Below are 22,885 nucleotides of genomic sequence, written 5' to 3' on the forward strand. Positions count from 1 at the left end.
TGCAGTTGCACCAGGTCTTGCATCCCTAATTTTTCCATTCCTTCCCACTCACAGGCGAAGGGTTGGCTGACTTTCTTTATTTCCAAAGCTGGGATAGGGAACAATATTGGTTTGCAACTGAGTATTTCATCTTGCAGGAAAAATGATTCAAAATATTCAAATAAAATGAAAGGGGGAAATAAATACCATAGTAAGGCATTGTCTAGCTATTGCCTGATCTGTAAAATACCTGTAATAATTTGTGCTGAACTGGGTTTTGCTAATGAATTCTGTACCCTATTCAAGTCTAATATTATTGTATCAAAGCTTCTAAATAAATGCATTTTATTACGCTGTACAGTTTGTAAATTGGCCAAATTATTGAGATCCTTAGCTTACCAGTTAAGACATGAAATCTTTCTTAATCCATACAGTGGGAACTGATTGGCTAACTTTATTCTGATGTATAGACAAACATGAATAGAATATGCCTGTTGTTAGTGTCATTGAAGTACTGATTTCTTAAAACTATTTGCAGTCACCTTGAGTAATACTTTTTCTTTTTCCTCCTAGATGCATCAAGGAACAGTTCCTGTGTCCTACACTGTAACCACAGTAACGGCACATGGTTTCCCACTCCATGCAGGACAACATATCCCAGGGTGCAACACGCAACAGGTCCCAGCATGCTCAGTAATGTTCAGTGGACAGCACTACCCAGTCTGCTGCGTTCCACCGCCTGTGAGTCACAACTTAAGACGTGGCATGTTAAGTCACTATTCTCTCGCTGTCAAAAAAGTTAGTTTAGAAGAAAAGGATTAGGATTGAGACCTTAACAAAAAATTTCTTGCCATTTGTAATATTTTCTTTAGTGTCTGAACAACTACTGTGAAGTCAAAGTTTCATAGTCTCTTTTGATTACAATAAATTTGATTAATGAAGTCAAGGGGACACAGTCATCTAAATTCTGCATCTGTCTTGTACCAGAGGAGCCCCATAGGAGCTGAAACTCAGGTTTTGGGTTTCAGCTTCTTGTTCATCATGACTTAGTAATTTTTTTGAGAACATTTTTAAGAGTGCATTGATATTTTCATATGATCTTCAAAAGTGAAGAAAATTTCTACTCGGTCAGGTCATCCTTGAAATATAAATGGGATTTGTTTAATGGTGTACAACAACTGTTAAATCCTAGAGGGATTTTTCATTGCAGAATTCATCAGAAATATAGACCGTGTGTTTCTCAAAAACTGAAATAGAGAAAAAAAACTTTATTCATGATTTCTTAGATACAGTGCTGCCTCCAATTTGTTGGAAGATTGTTCAATATCTTTGCTTATTGTCTCAAGGAATATCAAGAATGCTCCTTTTGTGTTTTTAACCTTGCATGGATTTTATAATGCTATCAATAAATTTTTTTGCAGTTATTTTGCAGATTTCATATTTTATCCATTGTCAATGTGATTGACAGTTGAGACTCTTGAACACACTTTAAACATGTTAGCTTTGTGGTGAAGTCTCCACGTGGTGTTTGCCCTCAGTAATGTGTTCACATTGAGCTGAATTGAGTGCTTCAGCTTAGATCGTTCAACCAGTGCATACACCACTGACCCAACCAAGGACCAGAGGAGCAAAAATACATTTTAACAGCTGTTAATGTCCTCTGCCTTCTCTGTATGTGGATTTCATGACAACTAGGAAGCAAGATCAGCATGATCCATAGCCTACCTTGCTGCTTCATGGCAGGATAATTGAAATATTTCAATTTGTGATTGTCATAGCCCTAGTATTTCAACCTCCCTCACAACATAAAATTAAAAGGCATTTACTTAGTTAACCGTGCAGCTTTGTTTTAGATCATTTTTAACAGAGAGTAAAATAATTTAACTGTTGATTTTTTAGAAGTACTGGCAGTGTAACTAAAGCCTTTGCATGACAAGAGTGTAACTATACCATTTTAGTTTTCCTTAATTTCTATCTACCCATCACCTCTTTTTTTTTGTTTTCACTTCAGCAGCATAGGGTATGTTTTGTTTTATTTAAAGCCTTTCCTCTTTGGTTCCAATTGTAAAATTGGGTTTTGTGGAGGGACTCCTCAATTTTTAAACGATATGTCAAGTTCTGAATTAATGAAGTGATTCTTGTGGGGATGGGGGAGCCTGTCTAAAACTATTGTTTCCATTTAATAGAGCAGTTCTGACACCACCTCATCTCTGGCAGTAGAAATTGATAATGCTAAAATACAAAAAACTGAGTCAGGTTTTGCTGTAAAAATAATGGTAAAACTAAAAGCACCTACCATTTTTCAAATGTAAATTGGTCAACAGTTCTTTGCACCTCCCCCCTACTCCATCAGACCAGACATGTGCAAGTAAATACAAAAATCAGGTTTTGCTGCCGTGTTACCATGTTCCTCCAGAAAGCTGCGCTACGATGGTATCTCGCCGAGACATTCTGCATTTTCTGTTTTTATTTCAGACTTCCAGCAGCCATGGTATTTTGCTTTTGTGTTAGTCTAAGTAGGATCCCATTTAGTTCTGCCTTGTCTGTATGTCTGAGGAAAGGCTGTGGATTGAAAAGACTGTAAAGGTTTCCTAAGCATTGAGCTTAGCCAGTGAGCAGGTGAACCACAGAGACCCAGGAAGGTTGCAGGTTTGATTCTTCGTATGTTTGCAAAGTTTTCTGTCTTAGACAGGGCAGTGTTATGGGCACTAGGATTTATGGGCAAAGTAATTCAGGTTTCCCACTCCAGGCTATATGGCAACTTCTGCTAAAATTGTGCCTATCTGAACATCAAGTGGCTGTGGTACTCCCTACAGTTGAATAGCATGCTTATTTGTTATGAAGGTTCATAGGAAAACAATCACAAGGGTATGATGCTGCAGAGTAAATGACACCTGTTGGACTCTAATGCAGCAAAGAGAGAAAGGGGAAAGAAGTATTTGAAGTAGCTGAGCAACTCTTCCTCACATGCATAGCCATGAAAGCATTTGTCTTCAACAACAACTTCAATCCATAACAAATATAACTTCCTTTCTCCTGCTTGTTAATCATTGCATGTAATCTGTTTCTTGCCATATGTGTCTCTGAAATGCTAAGGTGCTGACCTGTTCAGAATATATGGTGAATTGCATTGTAACTGTCCTAACACTTGGTCTTTAGCTAACCACGCCCTGTAAATATTCAGAATTCCTAGGAATTTAGCAGTATGAGTACATCTGTTAAAGTTATCCATCTAGTGTCGTTTGATGTTCTTGCATTTTCATCCTGTAAATATCTTCTTATCATTTTTTTCCAGCTGATCCATGCGTGCACAATGCAGCATCTGCCAGTCTCTTACCAAGCCTTCCCTCCACTTATCTCCAGTGAACATTTTATACTGCACCCTCCCCATCTGCCACCCCACCAGCACCCCCACCTTCCTCCCTTGGGCCAGTTTGTTCCAATCCAGCCACAGCACCCACGACTGGTAAGTAAAATAATTTTAAAGAATAGGAAATGGCTCAAATTTAAAGCTTTATTGTTCAGTGCAGCCTTTCATTTATGTAATGCTATGAAAGGCAATAGTAATGGTTCACCTAATCTCACCCCCCCCCCCCCATCCTGTCCCGAATAAAATCATGTAAGTTTCAATTGAAGTTATATCATCAGCAGGAGTGAAATTCAATGGAGCAAGGATGCAAAACAGATGATATCACATCTGCAACCAGAATCCACCCACCCAATATTCAGTACCATTGGAGTCAATGGAACTAATTTGGACAGGGTATATTCGAGCAGCAGATATGTCATTGCTCATTTTGCATCCCATCCAAGTCACACCTTTACCCTTGTGTGTTTTGTATAATAGCAAAAAAGTTTACCAGATAATTTTATTTCTCAAAGACCCCCATGGGCCACTTAGGAAAATATTTATGTAACAGAATTGAGGGATATAGGGATAGTGTGGTGAAGTGGAGTTGAGGTCAAAGATCAACAATGACAGGGCAGGCTCAAAGGGCCAAATGGCCTATACCTATTTCTTTAAGTTCGTATGAATCTCACAGACGAGCAAGTCTTGAGTCTGATTGATGGTCTATGTTAATTGGGAGCAGGAGCGGCCTAATTAATTTCATCCCATGGGCTAGAAAACCAAGCATCAAACAGAATTTCAGCTCCTAATCTGCTTGCTGGAAATTGAGCATTTGATACTCTTTGCTCGGCCAATCTGCCAACAATTGCTAGCTGTGCTTACACAAGCGGAATGAATACTTGGGTGAGTTAGCAGGTTTGTATCACCCATAGAACTCATTTCAGCAGAGGGGATGCAAATTGTTACAAAAACACTTTTTCAAAACTATTCATGTTCTTCCCGCATCTCAAAACAATATTTTAGCAGTTTTGTGACATTTGTTGAGCAGGTGTTCTCTCTCTGCCATAAAGACAACTCTCAGAATGGAACACTGAAACCAGGAATTAATTTAACATATTTGGAACACAAAGCTTATCAAATAAATTCAAGCCACTCTGTCAATAATAAGAGTTTGCAATTTCTAAACTTGACTTCGTTTTGAATGAAACTCTTTTATATTTGCTGGTAAGTATGTTTAATGTATGTGTATCCATGTAGCCAAGTCAAGCACAGCAGGGTGGCCAGAGGGAATGTCTTAGATCCAATTATATGTGTAGAGCTAAATGATCTCGGTTACAGAAACACTGAGAATGCTAAAACTGGCCTCCGTTCTCCTGGTTTACAGAGAGGGAAACGTCAACCAGGAAAGGGAAATTAGGAGGCTTCTTTTTAACACTGGGTTGTTGTGACCTGGAATTCATCACATGAAAATTGGTGAAAGCAGATTCAGTGGTAACTTCCAAAAGGGCAACAGATATATACTTGAAAAGGAGAAATTTGCAGGCTATGGGGAAAGAGCAGTGGCTCTGAGCAGAGACTAATCTAAAAGTCCTTTCAAAAAGCTGGCACAAGAAGAATGGGGAGTGAATGGTCTCCTGTGCTGTACAACTCTGTGAAATACTGATGTTAGTCTATTTATTTTGTGAGAAAGATCTTGAATTGAGAGTTTCTGTGATGCCCTTTTGTAACATTGCCCAACTCTGCTCCTGTCTCAGCTCATCTGCTGCTGAAACCCTCATCCGTGCCTCTGTTTATCTCTAGACTTGACTATTCCAATGCACTCCTGGCCAGCTTCCATCTTGCACTTTCAGTAAACTGGAGGTCATCTAAAACTCCGCTTCCTGCATCCTAGATCACACCAAGTCTTGTTACTCATCACCCTGAGCTCACTGATCTACATTGGTTCCTGGTTAAGTAACTACTCAATTTTAAAGTTCTCATCCTTGTCTTCAACCTCTCTATGGCCTTACCCCTCCTGAACTAAGTCATCTTCTCCAGCCCCACAAACCTCTGAGATATCTGTGGTCATCTAATTCTGGCCTCTTGCATGTCGCCAGTGCTAATTGCTCAATCATTGATGGCCATGTATACAGCCATAAAGGCCCTAAGCTCTAGGATGTCCTCCCTTGGCCTCTCTGCCTTTCTACTTCTCTCTCCTCTAAGATGCTCCTGAAAACTTACCTCTTTTGACCATGCTGTTGGTCATTTGCCATATTATCTCATTATGTTGTTCAATGTCAAATTCTTTTTTGATAATGCTCCCCTCAAGCTCCTTGGGATGTTTTAATGTGCTAAAGATGGAACATAAATACAAATACAAATAGTTGTTGCTTGTAAATGACAATGACTTTTGTTCCATTCTTGACATACTGAGTAAGTACAGTACTGAATAGCTGAGGGAGTTACATTTTTGAAATCATCTTCTGTGGTGCGCGGCACATGAGATAATCCACTTTTTCCACTGCACTATGTGCAGCAGATCGTACTCCAGGGTGTTTCCATAACCAAGTCCCTTTTTTTTATGCAGTCTGTTAGTCTGACTCTCAGTTCCCCATCAGGAGAGCCAGCCATGGAAGAGGATGTATAGGAGGTCACCACTCTGCTGCCACTGCTGGATAACAACTCAATATTCAGAGATGGGAGCTCTGGATTCCATATGCTGGGATACTCTCATTGTTGTACTTGCAGTTAATTATTTCGAAAAACTTCTTTGGTTTCAAGTTTAAGTAAGCAATACTGATTTGAATCTATTCTACCTCTTCTTTCTCAATAGCCCCTGCAGAGGATAGAGAATGAAGTAGAAATGAGGGGGGACCAGCACCCAGTTGGTGGTTTTACATACCCACCTTCACATCATCCCCCTGCCATGCCGACTTCTGTCCCTCTGCAGTATCTTCCTCATGATCCCTTACACCAGGAATTGCCCTTTGGAGTGGTAAGTATTCTCTCTAATTGTCTTTGTATAATGAGGCAGTGTAATACAAACAATTATGTGAAGCTTTTTGATAACATGACAACAGTGACTATGAATGTAAAGGCGCTAAAAATTAAATTGCCAAGAGAAGAGAAGTTGTGATCTAGAGATAAATGATGTCTTAGTTTTGGCTTAAATTGTACATTATCCCATTACTGCTGTAACTATGATCACCATCTTTTTCCTCTTCAAATTAAACAGCGGCATAATTTCATTTTATATAGCAAATAATTCCAGAATAATTGATTCCTGGATTGACCATAAGTTAATAAAGTATGACTTTTTAAGCATGTGATTGATACTTTTGCCCTGTGTGTAGGCATATTGTGTCACTGGAGAACTTTGTCTTAAGTGCATCTCATCTGTACACTTACAGCCTCCATTCTCCTTAAATAATGAAACTGATGTTATTATTCAGGAGATGCTTCACACAGGACCTAAGAATCTGTGATTACATAATTGGCGTCTGCTTAGTACAGCAAAGATGCTATGGCAACCCAAGGTGGCTCAGTAAATGAGCAAAGAATGCTGTGATCTGAGGAATAAGGAATATCTTAGGAACAGCAGCAATATCTTAGTGAAAGTAGACTGAATATGGTAATGAAAGGAATGACAACATTAATAATATTTTTGGTCCTGCTACAAAAATAGTGAAAATTTTACTTACTCCTCGTGCACTTCACTCTCAGAATTAATGGGGATTGCCACTAAAAGAATTTTTTTAAATGCCGAGAGTATTTGAGGAGAAATTCCAATAATGCTCTGTATATTTCTGTCCGTAAAATTTTTTTTTTTGCAGCAGGGAGCAAAATCATGCTGTTTTTACTTTGAGGGGAAAATTACAGATGGTTCTTTATACAGATGTAAATTGGGTTGTTTAAATGAAAAACTACGACTGTACATTTAGTAGCAGAGTAAATAAAGTGGAGGGTTTGTTTTATTTGCCCTAACTAATTGTGCTAAGATTCTAATGTTAGAGAGTAACTGTACATGCACAGGTGACTTCACTGTATGTTAAAACCTTTTGTTGTACCTCAGTAAAGTAGGGGTGGGAATGGGGGAAACGTAAATATTGTGTGTATTTGACACAATGAGAAATGTGATAGCGAGCATTTGTTTGGTGCTCTATTTATTCTTTGAGAACATGTCTAAATCTGAGTTAAAAGTAGCATAAATACAGACATAAATAATTTAGCCAAGCCATCCATTTATATAGATGGGCAGCTAACTAAAATTTACTCTCATTTGCACCCTCACACCTGCTTCCCTTACATGCAGACTCTCTATCACACACACATTCTCCATCCTTCTCTCTTTCTTTACTATAGACAGACACGGCATGGAATGTGTAAGCACAGAAAATACTAGGAAGTGGAATGCATCTATGGGGAATCAGGTTGCAAGTCCGCATCCAATTAATGCTGGCAGGCATCCATATTTATCCTAATTGATATGAACATGAGACCTGTCCCTGAGATGGGTCTTGTTGGATGCTGATTCAGAGCTTGTTCTTGGGGCATTTGGTAATGGCATTTGGGGGTCAGATTTTGGGGTGAATCTGATCTACTCTTGCAACTGTAATACACTGTATGAAGGTGAAATAAGTAGGGATGTGTTTTAGCACTCAGCATCACCTTGTGGTAACTTCCATGGTAAATACACAGCATTTGTTTATACTGTAGAAAATGAAGGTTTGTGGAAATGAGGTAACTAACATCTAGGCCATACCTAAAGCCATATTCCTGGCACTCAGTTTTAACCATGGGCCTTGAACCAATATCTGCAATTATAGATGGTGTTAATTTTGAGATTAAATATTTTATTGCAGAAGTAGCTACCTATCACCTGGCTCATGAATGCTGCATTTTCTTTTCATAGCCACAGTTCCCACTTGTCTTGCACAAGGTAGATTGAAAGTAATATTCTCCTGTATTATAACAAAGAAGCCCACAATATTTTTTTAATTGCCTAGAATGAATATGTTACAGGAAGCAACTTTCAAATGTTTAATTGAAATCCTTATTTTTCCTTTATTTGGACAGCCATACCCACATGTTATGCCACGGAGAATGACTGGACAACGATACCGCTTACAACAGCCTTTGCCACCACCTCCACCCTATTACCCCAGCTTCCTGCCATATTTCCTGTAAGTGATGCATCCCACAGGTCACTTTTACTCTTTTAAGATTTCTTTTGATACATTTCTTAATGTTCTGAGTTACAGCTACATGTCTAAATGTAAATATGAACCTAAACTAAATAATGAAAAAGCAGCTGCTTAGATCTCATTTATTAGCTTTCATGTTATTTAAGCTGGTTTGCTGTGACTGAACCAGTCTTTAAGAAGATTACATACATTAACACTCCTATGATTGTGGATTGTTCAATCTGCTTAGACACAGTTTTTAAAACTGACCATGCCTGCACTGATCTATGTGTCACTGCCAATGAGGCTTCATTCTCTTTAAGACTTCATAAAACTTTTTTGTTAATTGTATGTGTATTTCATAAGATATGAAATGAGAGTAGACCATTGAGACTGCTTCGCAATTTAACAAGATCATGGCTGATCTTCTACCTCAACTCCCACTTTCCTACCTATCCCCATAATCTTTGATTCCCTTGGTACCTGAAAATCAGTCGATTGTAGCCTTGAATATACTCATCAGTTGAGCCATCTCAGCTGAGTAGAAAATTTCGATTCAAAGCACTCTCTGAGGGAATAAATTTCTGCTCATTTCAGTTACAAATGACTGACCTCCTTATCCTGAGACTAGGACCCCTAGTTCTAGATTCTCCAGCTAGGGGATGCAGCCTCTCAGTGTCTGCCCTGTTAAACTTCAAAATTTCATATGTTTCAGTGAGATAACCTCTCATTCTTCTAAACTCCAGAGAATATAGACTTATTCTGCTCAATCTCCCCTCATAGGACAGCCCTCTCATCCCAGGAATCAGTCTAGTGAACATTTGCACCCCTTCTAAGGCAATCACAGAACGGTTAAGGACATGATGGTAATTTGACGTGAAGAACAAGAGATGACACTGTAGCTGCCTATTTCTAAACTGTAAGAAAGCTGGAGGATGAGTTGCCCATTACACTGTACCTGATGATTATCTTATTCAGAATGTATTGAATAGTTACTAGCTTTGTGATTTGTACACAGTGCCACTTTGTGCTTTCTGGGCAGTGAGCACCTTATCCAAGGTCATAGATCACTGTATCTTAAAACAAAAGGTTGCTGCAATACTTAGTCCCAGCACCGGGTGTATTTATTCGTATCCAACTAGATCTCTGCAGAAAATTTTAACAGAAATCACAGCTGTAAGAAAGGCTGTTAACTTTCTCTATAAAGTTAAGTAGTTAACATGTCAGGACGGTTAGATTTTCAACTTGCTGCCCTGCAATGGACATGAAAATGAGGTGATTTCTAGAATGCTCCACTGATCTGCGACATCAGTTTTACACCTGGAAGTAAGTTGGAAATCTACCCATGGGTGTCTGATTCATTAAATTATTTATATTGAGTCAAGTTTATCCATCCCACAACAGTTACAAATTGTCAGTGCAATTATTGAATGAGGCTAAAATTGTACTCATGGTGATGCTGCAATAACCAGAAGAGGCTGAGCCAACTGTTTTCCGACTTGAACCAAGTTCAAGCTGGGTCAATAAAAATAATCTTTATTATTCACTCTGTTGAAAGTACATTTGTAAACAGCCTTAATTTCTAGGATTGGTTTTATTTAATGTTTGATTTTGGCATATTTATCCCTTTTTAAAATTGTCTCTTTCATTCCTTCCTCTTGTGGATCCTTGCTAGAGAATGGTCTGTTGGGCCTGGTAATCTTCAGTATCGTGCTTGTGTGGCCATTGTTCAGGTCATCTTGGCAGCCTATTAACTAGAGAGCATCGCAGCCCAGCATAATTCATACATGTGTGCTTTCTAGCAGTGATTGCTGGATAGTAATTAGGAGCAGATACCCTGACTGATTTTTTTCCCCCTTTTTTTGCACTCTGATTGCTTCCCTAGCTAAATCAGTTCAGGGACTGGGTCTCAAGCCTAGGACCTGTTGGTCTGTACTGTGGAGTGCTAAACCAGGTGGTGCTTTTTACCTACCAAGTTATCAGGATAGTGAACTTGGGTCAGTCATTCAATAATTAGTGATTTATTTACTAGTGATTTATTTTTGGCTTTCCACTATGTTCATTGCATATTTCTTTGAAATGTCTCTGGTGCAGTGTTTTATTTTGTTTCCCTATTTGTTCATTAGTGCTTTAATCTGACAGGTGTACAGCCTTGCTGTTATCCTTGACCTCTGTCTCTTTCTCCCCAATATGGTAATGGTTAATCGTGTTTCTCCTCTTTGCACTGCCCCCTTTGTCCTCAGTCATCGAATAATTTATTTTCTGTTTTCACCCCTTGGTGCATCCCCCATGTTTTCTTTTGCTTTGCACCTTTCCATGCAGCCTTATTTTAAATTTTGACTTTGGTCTCCAGAAGTCCAATTTTCTGTCATAGCTGGTTTGGAGGGAGATGGGGTTCAGAATCTGAAGCTGCATTGTTTTACAGTTCAAATCTTCTTCCACTGACTCTTCCATATGTGGAAGTGGACCTTTACTACTCTTATCCATCATTGTTTGATAGTTCCAGAATCCAGCATGCATTCAAAATAATCCAGAGTGTGATGATTTTAAATCAAAAATTGTAAGGGGTCATTGCTGGGAGCTAGTTTCAGCTTTCCAAAATATCCATTAATTTTTATGACTTGAGATTTGTGCGCTTAATTGCTCAGCAGCCCAATTTGTTTTTAATGTCAGTCCTGCTAACGGTGCTGCCAATTTGATAGGAACCTGGTTCTCTTAGAATATTTTACTGTTTCAAAACTAAAAAGACTGGGGCAAAGGTTAGTTGCATTTTAATCAATGCAAGGGAGTGTCTGTCACAGTCACAAACAAACCTTGGCTTGCTTTTAAGGTAGATCCAGGCAATTGGCACAAACTTTGTTTGGGCTTGCTTCAGCTTACTTGGATACAAGAAACTTACTGCACATTAATGCTGCTGACAGGCAGCAATTTGTGTAAGTAAATTGATTTTTTTTTTTGGAGTGACGGAATGTGTTCAAGGTGTGCCCCTAGGATCCACGAGGATTTCTTTCTTTGTTTTCCTTTTTTTTAAATGGTTTGGGCATAGGCACAAGACAAATAAAATTTAGATACACCAAATTAGGGAGCATAACAAACTGAGAAGGAGACGCAGAAGGACAAAGACAGTGTGATCAGATAGTTACTAGAAGTTGTTCGGTAGATTTGGGGGAGACAGTGGCATTGTGGTGATGTCACTGGACTAGTAATCCAGGCTAATGATCTGGGAACATGGGTTCAGATTCCACCATGGCAGCAGGTGAAATTTATATTTGATTGGTAAAAAGAAATAGTCTTGGTAATGACCATGAAACCATTGTCGATTGTTGTAAAAATCCATTTGGTTCATCTGGAAATCTGCCGGCCTTACCTGGTCTGGCCTGCATGTGACTAGACCTGCAGCAATATGGTTGACTTTCAACTGCCCTTTGAAATGACCAAGCAAGTAAACTCCGTTCAAGAGCAATTAGGGATGAGCAACAAATGCTGGCCTTGCCACACCCACACCTTGTGTTACACCCACATTCATTGAAAAAAGAATAAACTTGTAATCATTTAAACAAACAAAAACATATACCCTAACTGGTGAAATTCTTATGCAAAACAGAGAAATTTAGAGATGGAAATACAATGATCGTTCAAGGTAGCAGTCGAGCAGAAGAGGCTATAAAAAGGACAAATACGATCTGCACTTTATATTTAGGTACATTGAATAGAAAAAAACAAGAAAGTTATGCTAATCTGTGTAAGGCATTGATTTAAATCAGAGTTGTAGTACTGGTTGCAGTTCCAAGTACCCCATTATTGTAAATACATTAAGGCATGGAAAGGGTACAAAATGATACGGAATGAGCGGTCATAGCTGTGAAGAAAGGCTTTGAAAATTGAGACATTTTTCCACTGGACAGAGGAAATTAGGGAGGGACCTAATAGAGATTTCAAAAGTATATGTCAGTAATCTTTACCTATATTTTAGCTCTAAGTTCCTCCGAGTCTGAAGGAGGAACATTTACACCCTCAAAGTTTGTTTTGAGCTACTTTAAAAGACAGGCAACATATTATGCTTTGTGGAAGGAACCACCTGGTGTATTTTTCTGAATTAATAAATGAAATAAAGGGTTTGTTTTGACGTCTGCTTCATTTAAAATATTAAATTACTTTTCTTTCCTGTAATGCAGATCGATGCTTCCAGTGCCTCCTGCAGTGGGACCAGCCATTAGTGTGGAATTAGAGGTAGAGGATGTGGAAGTGGAAAATTATGAGGTGTGTGTTTCTCATTTCTCATGCCTTGGAGCTTTACCAAACTAACATCTGCGGTATTACAAACTTAACTTCGAGACTCTGTTGAACATTTTAAAATTCCAGTTGTAATTTGGCCTCAAGTGATTCCTGACTTCTACACAATTTGTTATTACAATACAACAACCAAAATGTGGAGGTGACAATTACTGAATGAGTTCAGACTATGGCGCCCTGGGCAGTGCAAGACAGCAGCAGTACTGTAATGTGCACATGCAAAATGGTGTTATGTTGGATTCTGTCATGATGTTACCACTATGAAGTTAGGAATGGAGGCCTCCTTTCCAAGCAATAGAGATGTTTACAGTCCCAAAAGAATAGTAAACCCAGTAAGAATAATGCATCCTTCCACTTGAGTTTCAAAGCCCCTTGCTTGCGCTTTTGTGGTTACCAGAGGCTCACAACTTTAGTAATGAGGTGATTCAGAAAGTAAAGGATAGATTGTGAAATTGACTATTTTAGTTGTGGTCAATGGTATAAAACAATCATTGAAATTTCTATTTCAAAATTCTCAAGCTCACTTATAAATTCCCCCACAGAGTCACTTTGTCACACCTCTGCAACCTACTACAGCAATATGCCACATCCATATTTCTACTTCGTCAAACACCTTGAGTCACTTATAAAAGCAAAATACTGTGGATGCTGGAAATTTGAAACAAAAACAAAAATTGCTGGAAAATCTCTTGAGTCATTTACTTTACTACCTCTCAGAAGCACCAAGTGAAAGAATGTGTGTTTCTGTTTTGCTGATTCCTGTTGGAAAGTGCGAATGTGTGGACATGTAGAGAACAAGATGGAGCTTGGTTGTGCAGTTTCTCAGAGTCAAGTAGCCTGTTGATAATTCGCAGTCTAGGTCTCGCATGACAAATATACACTTAGGTGAGGTATTGCCAACCTTGGAGCTGCACTCCAGCAGGAATCAATTCCTTCAGAAGAAGAAGGGAGAAAATTTGGAAATGTGGAGTGCAGCATGAAGTGATTGACTGGCTGATAGCTGCTGCCAGGGTTGGCAAATAAAGCTCTTCTAGATATAAATTTTTTGGGAGAGAAATGGGGGGAAAAAGAAACAAGGAGCAGTAGCTGCATTAATTAGAGACAGTATTGCTTCATTTATGCATCAGGGTAAATTGAGAAGTAGTTCTGACCCTTTGAATTGAACTGAGGAAAAGCAAGGGATCTAGACTGTTAAATAGTGCAAAAGGAACTAGTTAATTAATGGACAAAAAAGCAGCAAATGTTAACAGTAGAGCAATAATTGTGGGCAGCTTTAATTACCAGACAGTAGATGAGGATAGAGAATATGTAGTGAAAAGGAACACAGGAATTTGAAAAAGATCTGAAGAAGGGCCATACGGACTCAAAGCATTAACTCTGTTTCTCTCTCCACAGATGCTGATAGACCTGCTGAGTTTTTCCAGCATTTTCTGCTTTTGTTTCAGATTTTCGGTATCTGCAGTATTTTGCTTTTATATTGAAAAAGGTATTGTCCTTTTAGCCCCTTGAGCCTGCTCTGCCATTCAGTGAGATAATGGCTGATCTGTGACCTCCAATTCTACATACCTACTTTCATTCCATATCCCTTAATCCCTGTGGTTAAAAATCTATCAATATCACATTTAAAATTAACAATTGATCAACATCAGTTGCCATTTGCAGAAGAAAGCTCCAAACTGCTACCATCCTTTGCATGAAGAAGCGTTTCCTAATTTCACTCCTGAAAGGTCAGCTGCTAATTTTAGTCTCCAAACAAGAGAATTAGTTTATTTCTGTCTAATCTATTCTCCTTAATATCTTAATATTGGTCAAACCCACCCTTTAACCTTCTAAATTCCAGGAAATGCAACCCTAGTTTGTGTAATTTCTCCTCGTAATTTAACCAATGGAGTCCAGGTATCATTCTAGTAAATCTATGCTGCACTCCCTTCAAGGCTAGTATTTCCTCCTTTAAGGTGTAGTGCTGAGAACTACTCCAGCCTTTTATCCAGCATTGTCCACATGCACAGGAGGTGCTTAACATTGCTGTGTAGTTATTGTTTTGTGGACAAATGTAACAAGCAATTGTGCACAGCAAAGTCCCACAGATAACAATACGATAAATGAGCAGGTAGGCTGTTTTTGATCTTGTTGATTAGGGGGCTAAATGTACTGGAAGAACCATCCTGTCCTTTGGATTGCAGGACCATTTGCATCCACCTGATGGGGCCTTGGTCTAAATTCTCACTCAAAAGATTTGCGAGTCCTCAGTTGTGCTGCAATTACTCTGATGCATATAGTTTTGGGCACTTCATTAGAGGAAGAATGTAAAAGCACAGATAAAGTTGCACCAATAGGGTGAGGAGTTACAATTATGACAAAAAAACTTGAAATTCAGGTGTTTTTCACAGGAGCAGAGAGTGCTGAGGGATGACTTGACAGAGGTCTTCAAGATTACGAATGATTATGGTGGGGTGGGCCAAAAGGCCACAATGTTAAATAATCAAAAACAAGTTGGGAAATATTTCTTTATACAGATGGTGGTTAAAATGGAATGTTCTGCCACTAACAGTTGTTCAAGCAGAATCTAAAAATTCTTTTCAAAGGGAATTCTGAAAAGCAATACTACTACTGAGTAAGAGATTTAAGCAGCAAAGTTGTATTAATTATGAAGCTCATATGGACTGAAACTCAATGGGCCAATGCCTTTGTGTTGTAACATTCTTTATGACCCCATATTACATTTGCAGGCTTGAATGTTTTTCATAAAAAACTAGTTTCACACTAATTTTAAAATCATGTAGTATTGAATCACCAGCACACACTGCTCTGTACTTGATTTGGAATGCAATGTGTTTATTACCACAATCAGTATCATTCTGTGCTACCAATGAGAAAGGAAAAACTGCAATCACTGGAAAGCTGAAATTAAAATGGAACAATTTTGTAAATTGTTTTTGCTTTAAGGGTCCTATAACATACAATTCTGTATTAATGCAATTTTGCAAACTGAACATTTTTTTTAAGTGCCTCTTAAATATAATGAAAAGTTTCCTTTAACCAATCCACTCATTTGCAAACTTTTTCTTGTAAAACCTTTGAAATAGCATAATTGAGACAAGGAGCTTAGGGAGATTGTTATCAAATTTGTTTCACAGTTTTCAGAGTCCTAAACTCTTCGTGTTTATTTAAATTGCCAGAATAAAATATTGTTGAAACTTTTTGATTCTTCCTCCAACTATCATGAGCCTTTTATGTTTGCAGGCACTGCTGAACTTGGCCGAACGACTGGGAGAAGCTAAGCCGCGGGGACTCACCAAAGCAGACATAGAGCAGCTTCCGTCCTATAGGTTTAATCCTGAAAATCACCAGTCAGAACAAACCTTGTGAGTAGCACTTGCATTGTTAGCTTGTCTTTTTGTTCTGATCTGTTCATCTTTCCCCATCCCCCCATTATTGAATAATAACTGTTCATATAGAACCCAAAGGATGTGCTGCCTGAAAATAAACTCAACACACTGTTACCAATTTATCATTAATATTGGAGAAAGTAAAACAGTAAGTTTGAATGGACGTTCATCCTGCTGGCAGCGCAGTAGAAAATTAGAATGACCTTTTAAGGTTTAAAGAAGTGGTTTACCGTAACCTGCCATAACAAAGCAGCTGGCCATTGTGCTTCCTTAGATAAGAGTGCAAGGATGTACAATATATATCTGGCTGTTGTGGGAGTGTGTCATAGCCTCCACCCTCCTGTGACTGACTTGCGAGGATTGTGAAAGATGTGCTATGAATGAATTTGGTTGTCTTCTGCTAATGTTAGAAAGAAAGAGCAGTGCAGTGTGTAAAGGTAAGGAAACATCCCATGTTTCATTTCTTAGCATAGATATCTCAAATTATGAGTGCAAACACCAATTTAAAAAAAAAGTGAAACAATTATTTTTGAGGGGAGGTTTTTGCAAAACCATCTTTGATTGCAGCTCTGTGTATGCCATATGATACTTGGTGGCTATATTTAATACAAATACATTTAACAGCACTTTTGTTCTCTATTCTGCCTAGGTGCGTAGTGTGCTTTAGCGATTTTGAGTCGAGGCAGCTACTTAGAGTCTTACCCTGCAACCATGAGTTCCACGCAAAGTGTGTTGATAAATGGCTGAAGGTAAGAAATCTGTTTTGTATTGGTTTAGAATTCAAAGACTGATTTCATTTTCACTCGAGTTAATTAATTAATAGCAGTCTGCTAGAAATAGATTTCTGTGAATTAGAGAAATTACAGCAAGATACTCATCAGGACATGCAGAGTAGCCTGTATCAATTGTTGATCTATTAACAGAAAAACAATTGATCTACTTTCAAACTATCTCAACGCTATGCTTTCATTCACACCACCATTAGAAATTATTTTCAAAATTACAATATTTTTTGTTTTCTTCTGTAATTTAAAGGTGTTGACATTCTGCTGAAGCCCAGTTCAATGGGCATTGGTCACTCTCCAGCATTTCAACCAAATGGTGTGCTGTTAGCAGGGAGGTGGGGTTGGCTTGAATCATGACTCACTCAAACATATCCTCACCCAAGATCTGCATACATATGTGTACATCCAGCAACGTTTTCTGGGCAGGAGTGAGAACCGAGAGTGATTATTTTCTTCTTCTCCCCTTTTAGCTCAGACTGGGTATCAAATTTGGGACCTTATTAATCTGTGTGGTGCAGCTACTAATTAATAAAGAGAGCACCTATCTTGTTTTATGTTCTGGAGAATATCAAATAGCTGCCAGTAAATTTAAAGCTTCAATTCAGTTTCACAAATCTGATATTCTCTTGTGGTTTATCATGTCATTAGAACCATTTAATTGAATCACAACCTTGTAACTCTCTGCAAGCTCTTTATTCCATGTTCAATGAGTGAGAGGGGAAGAGACGAGATGATTACTGCCCATAATAATTCTGCTTCATTGAATATTGACAATTGCTGGACAAATAATTCCCCCTCTTCATCCCCCTTGAGGGGAGAATACTAGCCTGGTGGTCAAAAAATAAATGAGTGCAGTACTGGAGTTGCATAGGCAAGTACCTTGTCAGCAGTCCCATGGAAGATATATGGTTCTTGTTAATTGTCCTGTGGCATTCCTGTGCTTTTAAGTCCCTGAAGGTACTGTTTGTATGTAATGGTGAATAATTATTTTAGATTTATAAACCTGTATTTTCATATCCTATTTCTATTTTTTATTTCTGTATGTTGGTTTAACACCTTGATATACTGAGGAATGCGCCTATGCTGCAACTGAGTCTGAAGCACTGTACGGCTTCAAAGTACACAATTGTTTTAATTGTGCCAGCTCTTTTTTGATCTTATCGATTATAAAGATGCTGCTTTTGATTTTTTTATTATCTTGCATGCAATTTAACAACTTGTAGTTGTATCCTAAAATATAATTTCTTATAGCCTTCCTCCTCCTCTCCTGAAGGCATTGATTCATTTTGTGACTGGTGTTAAGGACAGCATTCACCTGTTCAAGGGGGCATTTTTCATGTGAGCTTAATCAAAGTTTAGCAGGATGTTGAGTCCTGGAGAGGGAAGGATACATCTGTCCTACCCTTACCAGATTACAATCAGGTTATCTCCAGCTGGGGTTATTCATTATCATTGAGAAGTGGGAGCTCTGGTTAATTTATTTCTCATGAACTCACCACTTTCTCCTGCATTTGAGTCTTCTAACTCATCAAAAACCAGGGATCGTACCTGGGATAATCCTGCTCTAAATACAATTAGAAGAGTGACAAGACCTTGGGGCTCAGCCTATAGATAGTGACTTCTGTGTATCAGCCTCTCCAATCACCAATAATAACTCTAGGTGGGGGTTGGAAAGAAAGAAAGGAAAAGAAAAAGCTTTGGGAGATTTTCCCATGACTCCAAAAGGCAAAACAAGAAACTTCAGAAGGCCACAGATACCCATGACACTTTAGTCATTACATTTAAGCACTCCATTCCACATCATATGACCAATGTCAAATATAGGCTTCCACGGGCCTGGAAAAGGCCACTGCCAGCAATCCTCACGGATTGATTCTCACAGGTCAATCCTCACAGTTACCAACTTTCTACCCCATTTCACCCCATGTACTTTAAATAGCCCTATCCGCCAAAAAAGTATCTTAACCCTTTTGAAATTTCCAGCATTTTTTACTACATTGTCTCTGAATAGGGCATTCTGCATGTTCACTGCCCTCTGTGTGGACAAGTTGTAATTTGAACTGTGCATTCATTTTTTCTCAACTGAACCCATGTAACGTATGTCGAAGACTTTGCATGAATATTGAACATCCCCCTGGGATTCAGTTAATCTATATTTCTTCTGAGATCTTGCATTAGTTTGACTTGGTTTGTAGTGCTTTTGCTGTGGAGTTAGAATTTTGTGGTTTTAAGTCCCCCTGCAGGATGTGAGCACCTAATGTAGATTGATACTTCAGTGCAGTACTAAATCAAGTCTTGCATGTTGGAGCTGCTCCCTTTCAGATTCGAGTTTAAATTGAGGCCCGTTGCCTATTGAAGTGTATGTAAAATATCTGTTAGTGGTACTTGAAGAGTCTGAATATTTCCTGACTAGTATTTATCTGTCAGTTGAAACCACCAGAGAAGCAGATTTCCTCTCTTGATGTATGTGGGATCTTGTGTACAAATTGACTGCCATATCTGCATATAAAAAGCAGTTACTACACTTCAGAAATATTTAATTGCCTGTGAAATGTTTTGGGATATCCTGATGGTGTGAAAAGCTTAAGATCACCAATGTGGAGATCCCTAGTATCCAAAGCCGTTCCTTGTAGCATGCAAATACAATCCAGTTTATCAACTTAAGTTCCCTTTCTGTTAATTCCTGCCAACATTGAATATCCTCCCAACAGTATAGGTCTTAAAACTCTACAGAATGCTCTAGGTGAAGGTGGCCTACTTCTTTGTACAAGCTGATTATCAATTTCTGGGACTTGTAAGCAGGAGTATACCATTGGGTCCCTTGAACCTGCTCCACCATTCAGTATCATCATGATTGATCTTGGAACTCAAATCAACTGCTATCAATTTATTCCAGGATCCCTTGAATCCCTCAGTATCCAAAACCTATTGCTCTCAGTCTTGAATATACTCAATGAATGAGCATCTCAGGGCCTTCTGAGATAGAGAATACCAAAGATTTATGGCCCCCGAGAGAAGAAATTTACCTCCCATCTCACTCTTAAATCACTGACCTCTTATCCTGAGACTGTGCTCCCTAGTTCCCAACTTTCCAGCCAAGGGAAACGACCTGTCAGTGTCCACCCGGCCAGTCCACTCAGAATCTTTAAATCAAATCACTTCCCGTCCTTCAAGATGTCAAGGAGTGTAGGCCCAATGTACTGAACATCTCATCATCAGAGAAATCAAACCAGTGAACCTTTGCTGACTGCCTGCAAAACATACAAATTAGCAGCAGGAGTAGGCCATTTGGTCCTTCGACCGTATTCTGTTATTTGATAATATCATGGCTGATCTGACTGTGGCCTCTACATTCTTGTCTATCCCCTATACCTTTTGACTCCCTTGTCAGTTAATAATCTATCTAACTCGCCTTAAACATGTTCAATGACTCTGCCTCCACTGCTGTCTGGGAAAAAGGATTCCACAGACTGACGACCCTCTGAAAGAAAAAAATTCTCATCTCCATTTTAAATAGGAGACCCCTTATTTCTGTATCCCCCAGTTGTCTCTCCCATAAATGGAAACATCCTTTCCACATCCTCAGCTGAACTCGCCGTGAGGTGAGAGTGACCACCCTCAATGTCAAGGCAGCTTTTGATCGAATTGTGGCATCAGGGAGCCCTAGAAAAACTGAAGTCAATGGGAATTTTTTATGGGGGTGGGGGGGGGTGCGGGGTACTCTGCTGGTTCGGGTCATACCCAGCACAAAGGAAGATGGTTATGGTTGTTGGAGGTCAATCATCTCAGCCCCAGAAAATTGCTGCAGGAGTTCCTCAGGGTAGTGCCACCTTAGTTGCTTCATCAGTGACCTTCTCTCCAACATAAGGTCAGAAGTGGGGATGTTCACTAATGATTGCACAATGTTCAGCGCCATTTGTGGTTCCTCAGATATTGAAGCTGTCGGTGTCCATATGCAGCAAGACCTGGATAATGTTCTGGCTTTGGCTTTTAAGTGACAAATAATGTTCGCACAACACAAGTGCCAGGCAATGACCAACTCCCGATAAGAGAGAATCTAACCATTTCCCCTTGCCGTTCAATGGGGAATGACATTACCATTGCATTAACATTGCTGAATTCCCCACTTTCAACATCCTGGGGGTTACCACAGAAACTGAACTGGACCAGCCATATAAATATCGTGACCACGAGAACAGGTCAGAGGCTGGAAATTCTGCGGCAAGTAACTCATCTAGAAGGCATAAGTCAGGAGTATGATGGAATATTCTCCGCTTGCCTGGATGAGTGCAACTCCAGCAACACTCAAGAAGCTTGACACCATCCAGGTCAAAGCAGCCTGCTTGATCAACACCCCATTCACCACCTTCAACATCCCCTCCACTACCGACTCACAGTAGCAGCAGTATGTACCATCTACAAGATACACTGCAACAACTCACCAAGGCAGCACCTTTCAAACCAGTGACCTCTACCACCTGGAAGGACAAGGGCAGCAGATGCATGGGAACACCACCACCTGGAAGTTTCCCTCCAAGTCACACAACATATTGACTTGGAAATATATCACTGTTCCTTCACTGTTGCTGGATAAAAATCCTGGAACTCCCTAACAGCACTGTGAGTGTACCTACAACATGCTGGTCTAGCGAGTGACACCCATGACCCATGAAAGAATAAATGAATCCACCCTGTGAAGTCGGCTCAGGATCTTAAATGGTTCAATAAGATCATCACTCTTTTAAACTCCAGTGGAAACAGGCCCAACCTGTCCACCCTTTCCTCATGAGACAATCCTTTCATCTCTGGAATCAATTGAGTGAACCTTCTCTGCTTCTATTGCAATTATATCCTTTCTTAATAAGGAGACCAAAACTATATATGGTACTCCATATGTGGTCTCGCAAACTGTAGAAAACTTTCCCTACTTTTATCTTCCATTCCCCTTCCAATAAATAACATCCCACTTGCCTTCCTAATTTGTAACTGCATACTAACTTGTCCCGATTCATATACCAGGACAACCAGATTCCTTTTGTACTATAGAGTTCTGCAATCGCTCTCCATTTTAAATAACATACTGTTTTTTTTTATTCTTCCTGCCAAAGTGAACAAGTTCACATTTTCGCACATTATACTCCATCTGCCAAAATTTTGCCTATTCACTTAATCTATCTATATTACTTTGCAAGCCTCATTACCTTCCCTTGACAACTTACTCTCCTACCTATCGTGTGTCATCAGCAAATATAGCAACTATACATTTGGACCTTTCATCCAGGCCATTGATATAGATGATAAATAGCAGAGGCCCTAGCACTGATCCCTGTGGCACTCCACTGGTTACATCTTGCCAATCTGAAAGTGACCCATTTAACTCTATTCTCTGTTCCCTGTTTTCCAATCAATCCTCTATCTATGCTAAAATGTTACTCTGTACACCATAAGCTCCTGTTTTGTGTAATATCCTTTTATGTGGCACCTTGTCAAATGCCTTTTGGAAATCCAAGAACATCACATCCACAGGGTTCCCCTTTATCCACACGGCTTGTTACTTCCTCAAAGAACTTTAATAAATTAGTCAAATGTTAACTCTTTCCCTTCCTCAAAACCACGTTGACTCTGCCTGATTGCATTAAGATTTTCTCAGTGCCCTGTTGTAACCTCTTTAATAATAGATTCTAGCATTTTCCCTATGAAGTATGTTAAGCTAATTGACCCGTAGTTTCCTACTTTCTGTTTCCTTCCTTTCTTGAAATACATAAGTTGCATTTGCTACTCTCTAATCTGCTGGGACCTTTCCAGAATCTAGGGAATTTTGGAAAATTAAAACCAATGCATCTGCTGTCCAAACAGCCACTTCTTTTAAGACCCTAGGATGAAGTCATCAGGACCTGGGGAGCTGTCAGCCTTTAGTTCTAATAATTT

The 22,885-nt window shown here is 39.2% G+C and overlaps 1 protein-coding gene across 4 annotated transcripts in view; it reads left to right on the forward strand.

The window, feature by feature from the left end:
* The window catches only part of rnf44 (ring finger protein 44), a 127,929-nt gene that overhangs the window by 99,410 nt on the left and 5,634 nt on the right, over positions 1-22,885 (forward strand). For 3 of the 4 annotated variants that reach the window (XM_041193334.1, XM_041193335.1, XM_041193336.1), the window contains 7 exons: positions 553-720; positions 3,275-3,445; positions 6,141-6,302; positions 8,384-8,490; positions 12,666-12,750; positions 16,027-16,148; positions 16,822-16,921. In XM_041193334.1, the coding sequence (XP_041049268.1) occupies positions 553-720; positions 3,275-3,445; positions 6,141-6,302; positions 8,384-8,490; positions 12,666-12,750; positions 16,027-16,148; positions 16,822-16,921 (915 nt within the window). Of the gene's footprint in view, positions 1-552; positions 721-3,274; positions 3,446-6,140; positions 6,303-8,383; positions 8,491-9,273; positions 9,410-12,665; positions 12,751-16,026; positions 16,149-16,821; positions 16,922-22,885 lie in introns of those variants that run through there. The other variant, XR_005943764.1, reaches the window with a different exon arrangement.

This window comes from Carcharodon carcharias, chromosome 8 (genome assembly GCF_017639515.1).
Source record: "Carcharodon carcharias isolate sCarCar2 chromosome 8, sCarCar2.pri, whole genome shotgun sequence".
In the NCBI taxonomy this organism is placed as follows: Eukaryota; Metazoa; Chordata; class Chondrichthyes; order Lamniformes; family Lamnidae; genus Carcharodon; species Carcharodon carcharias.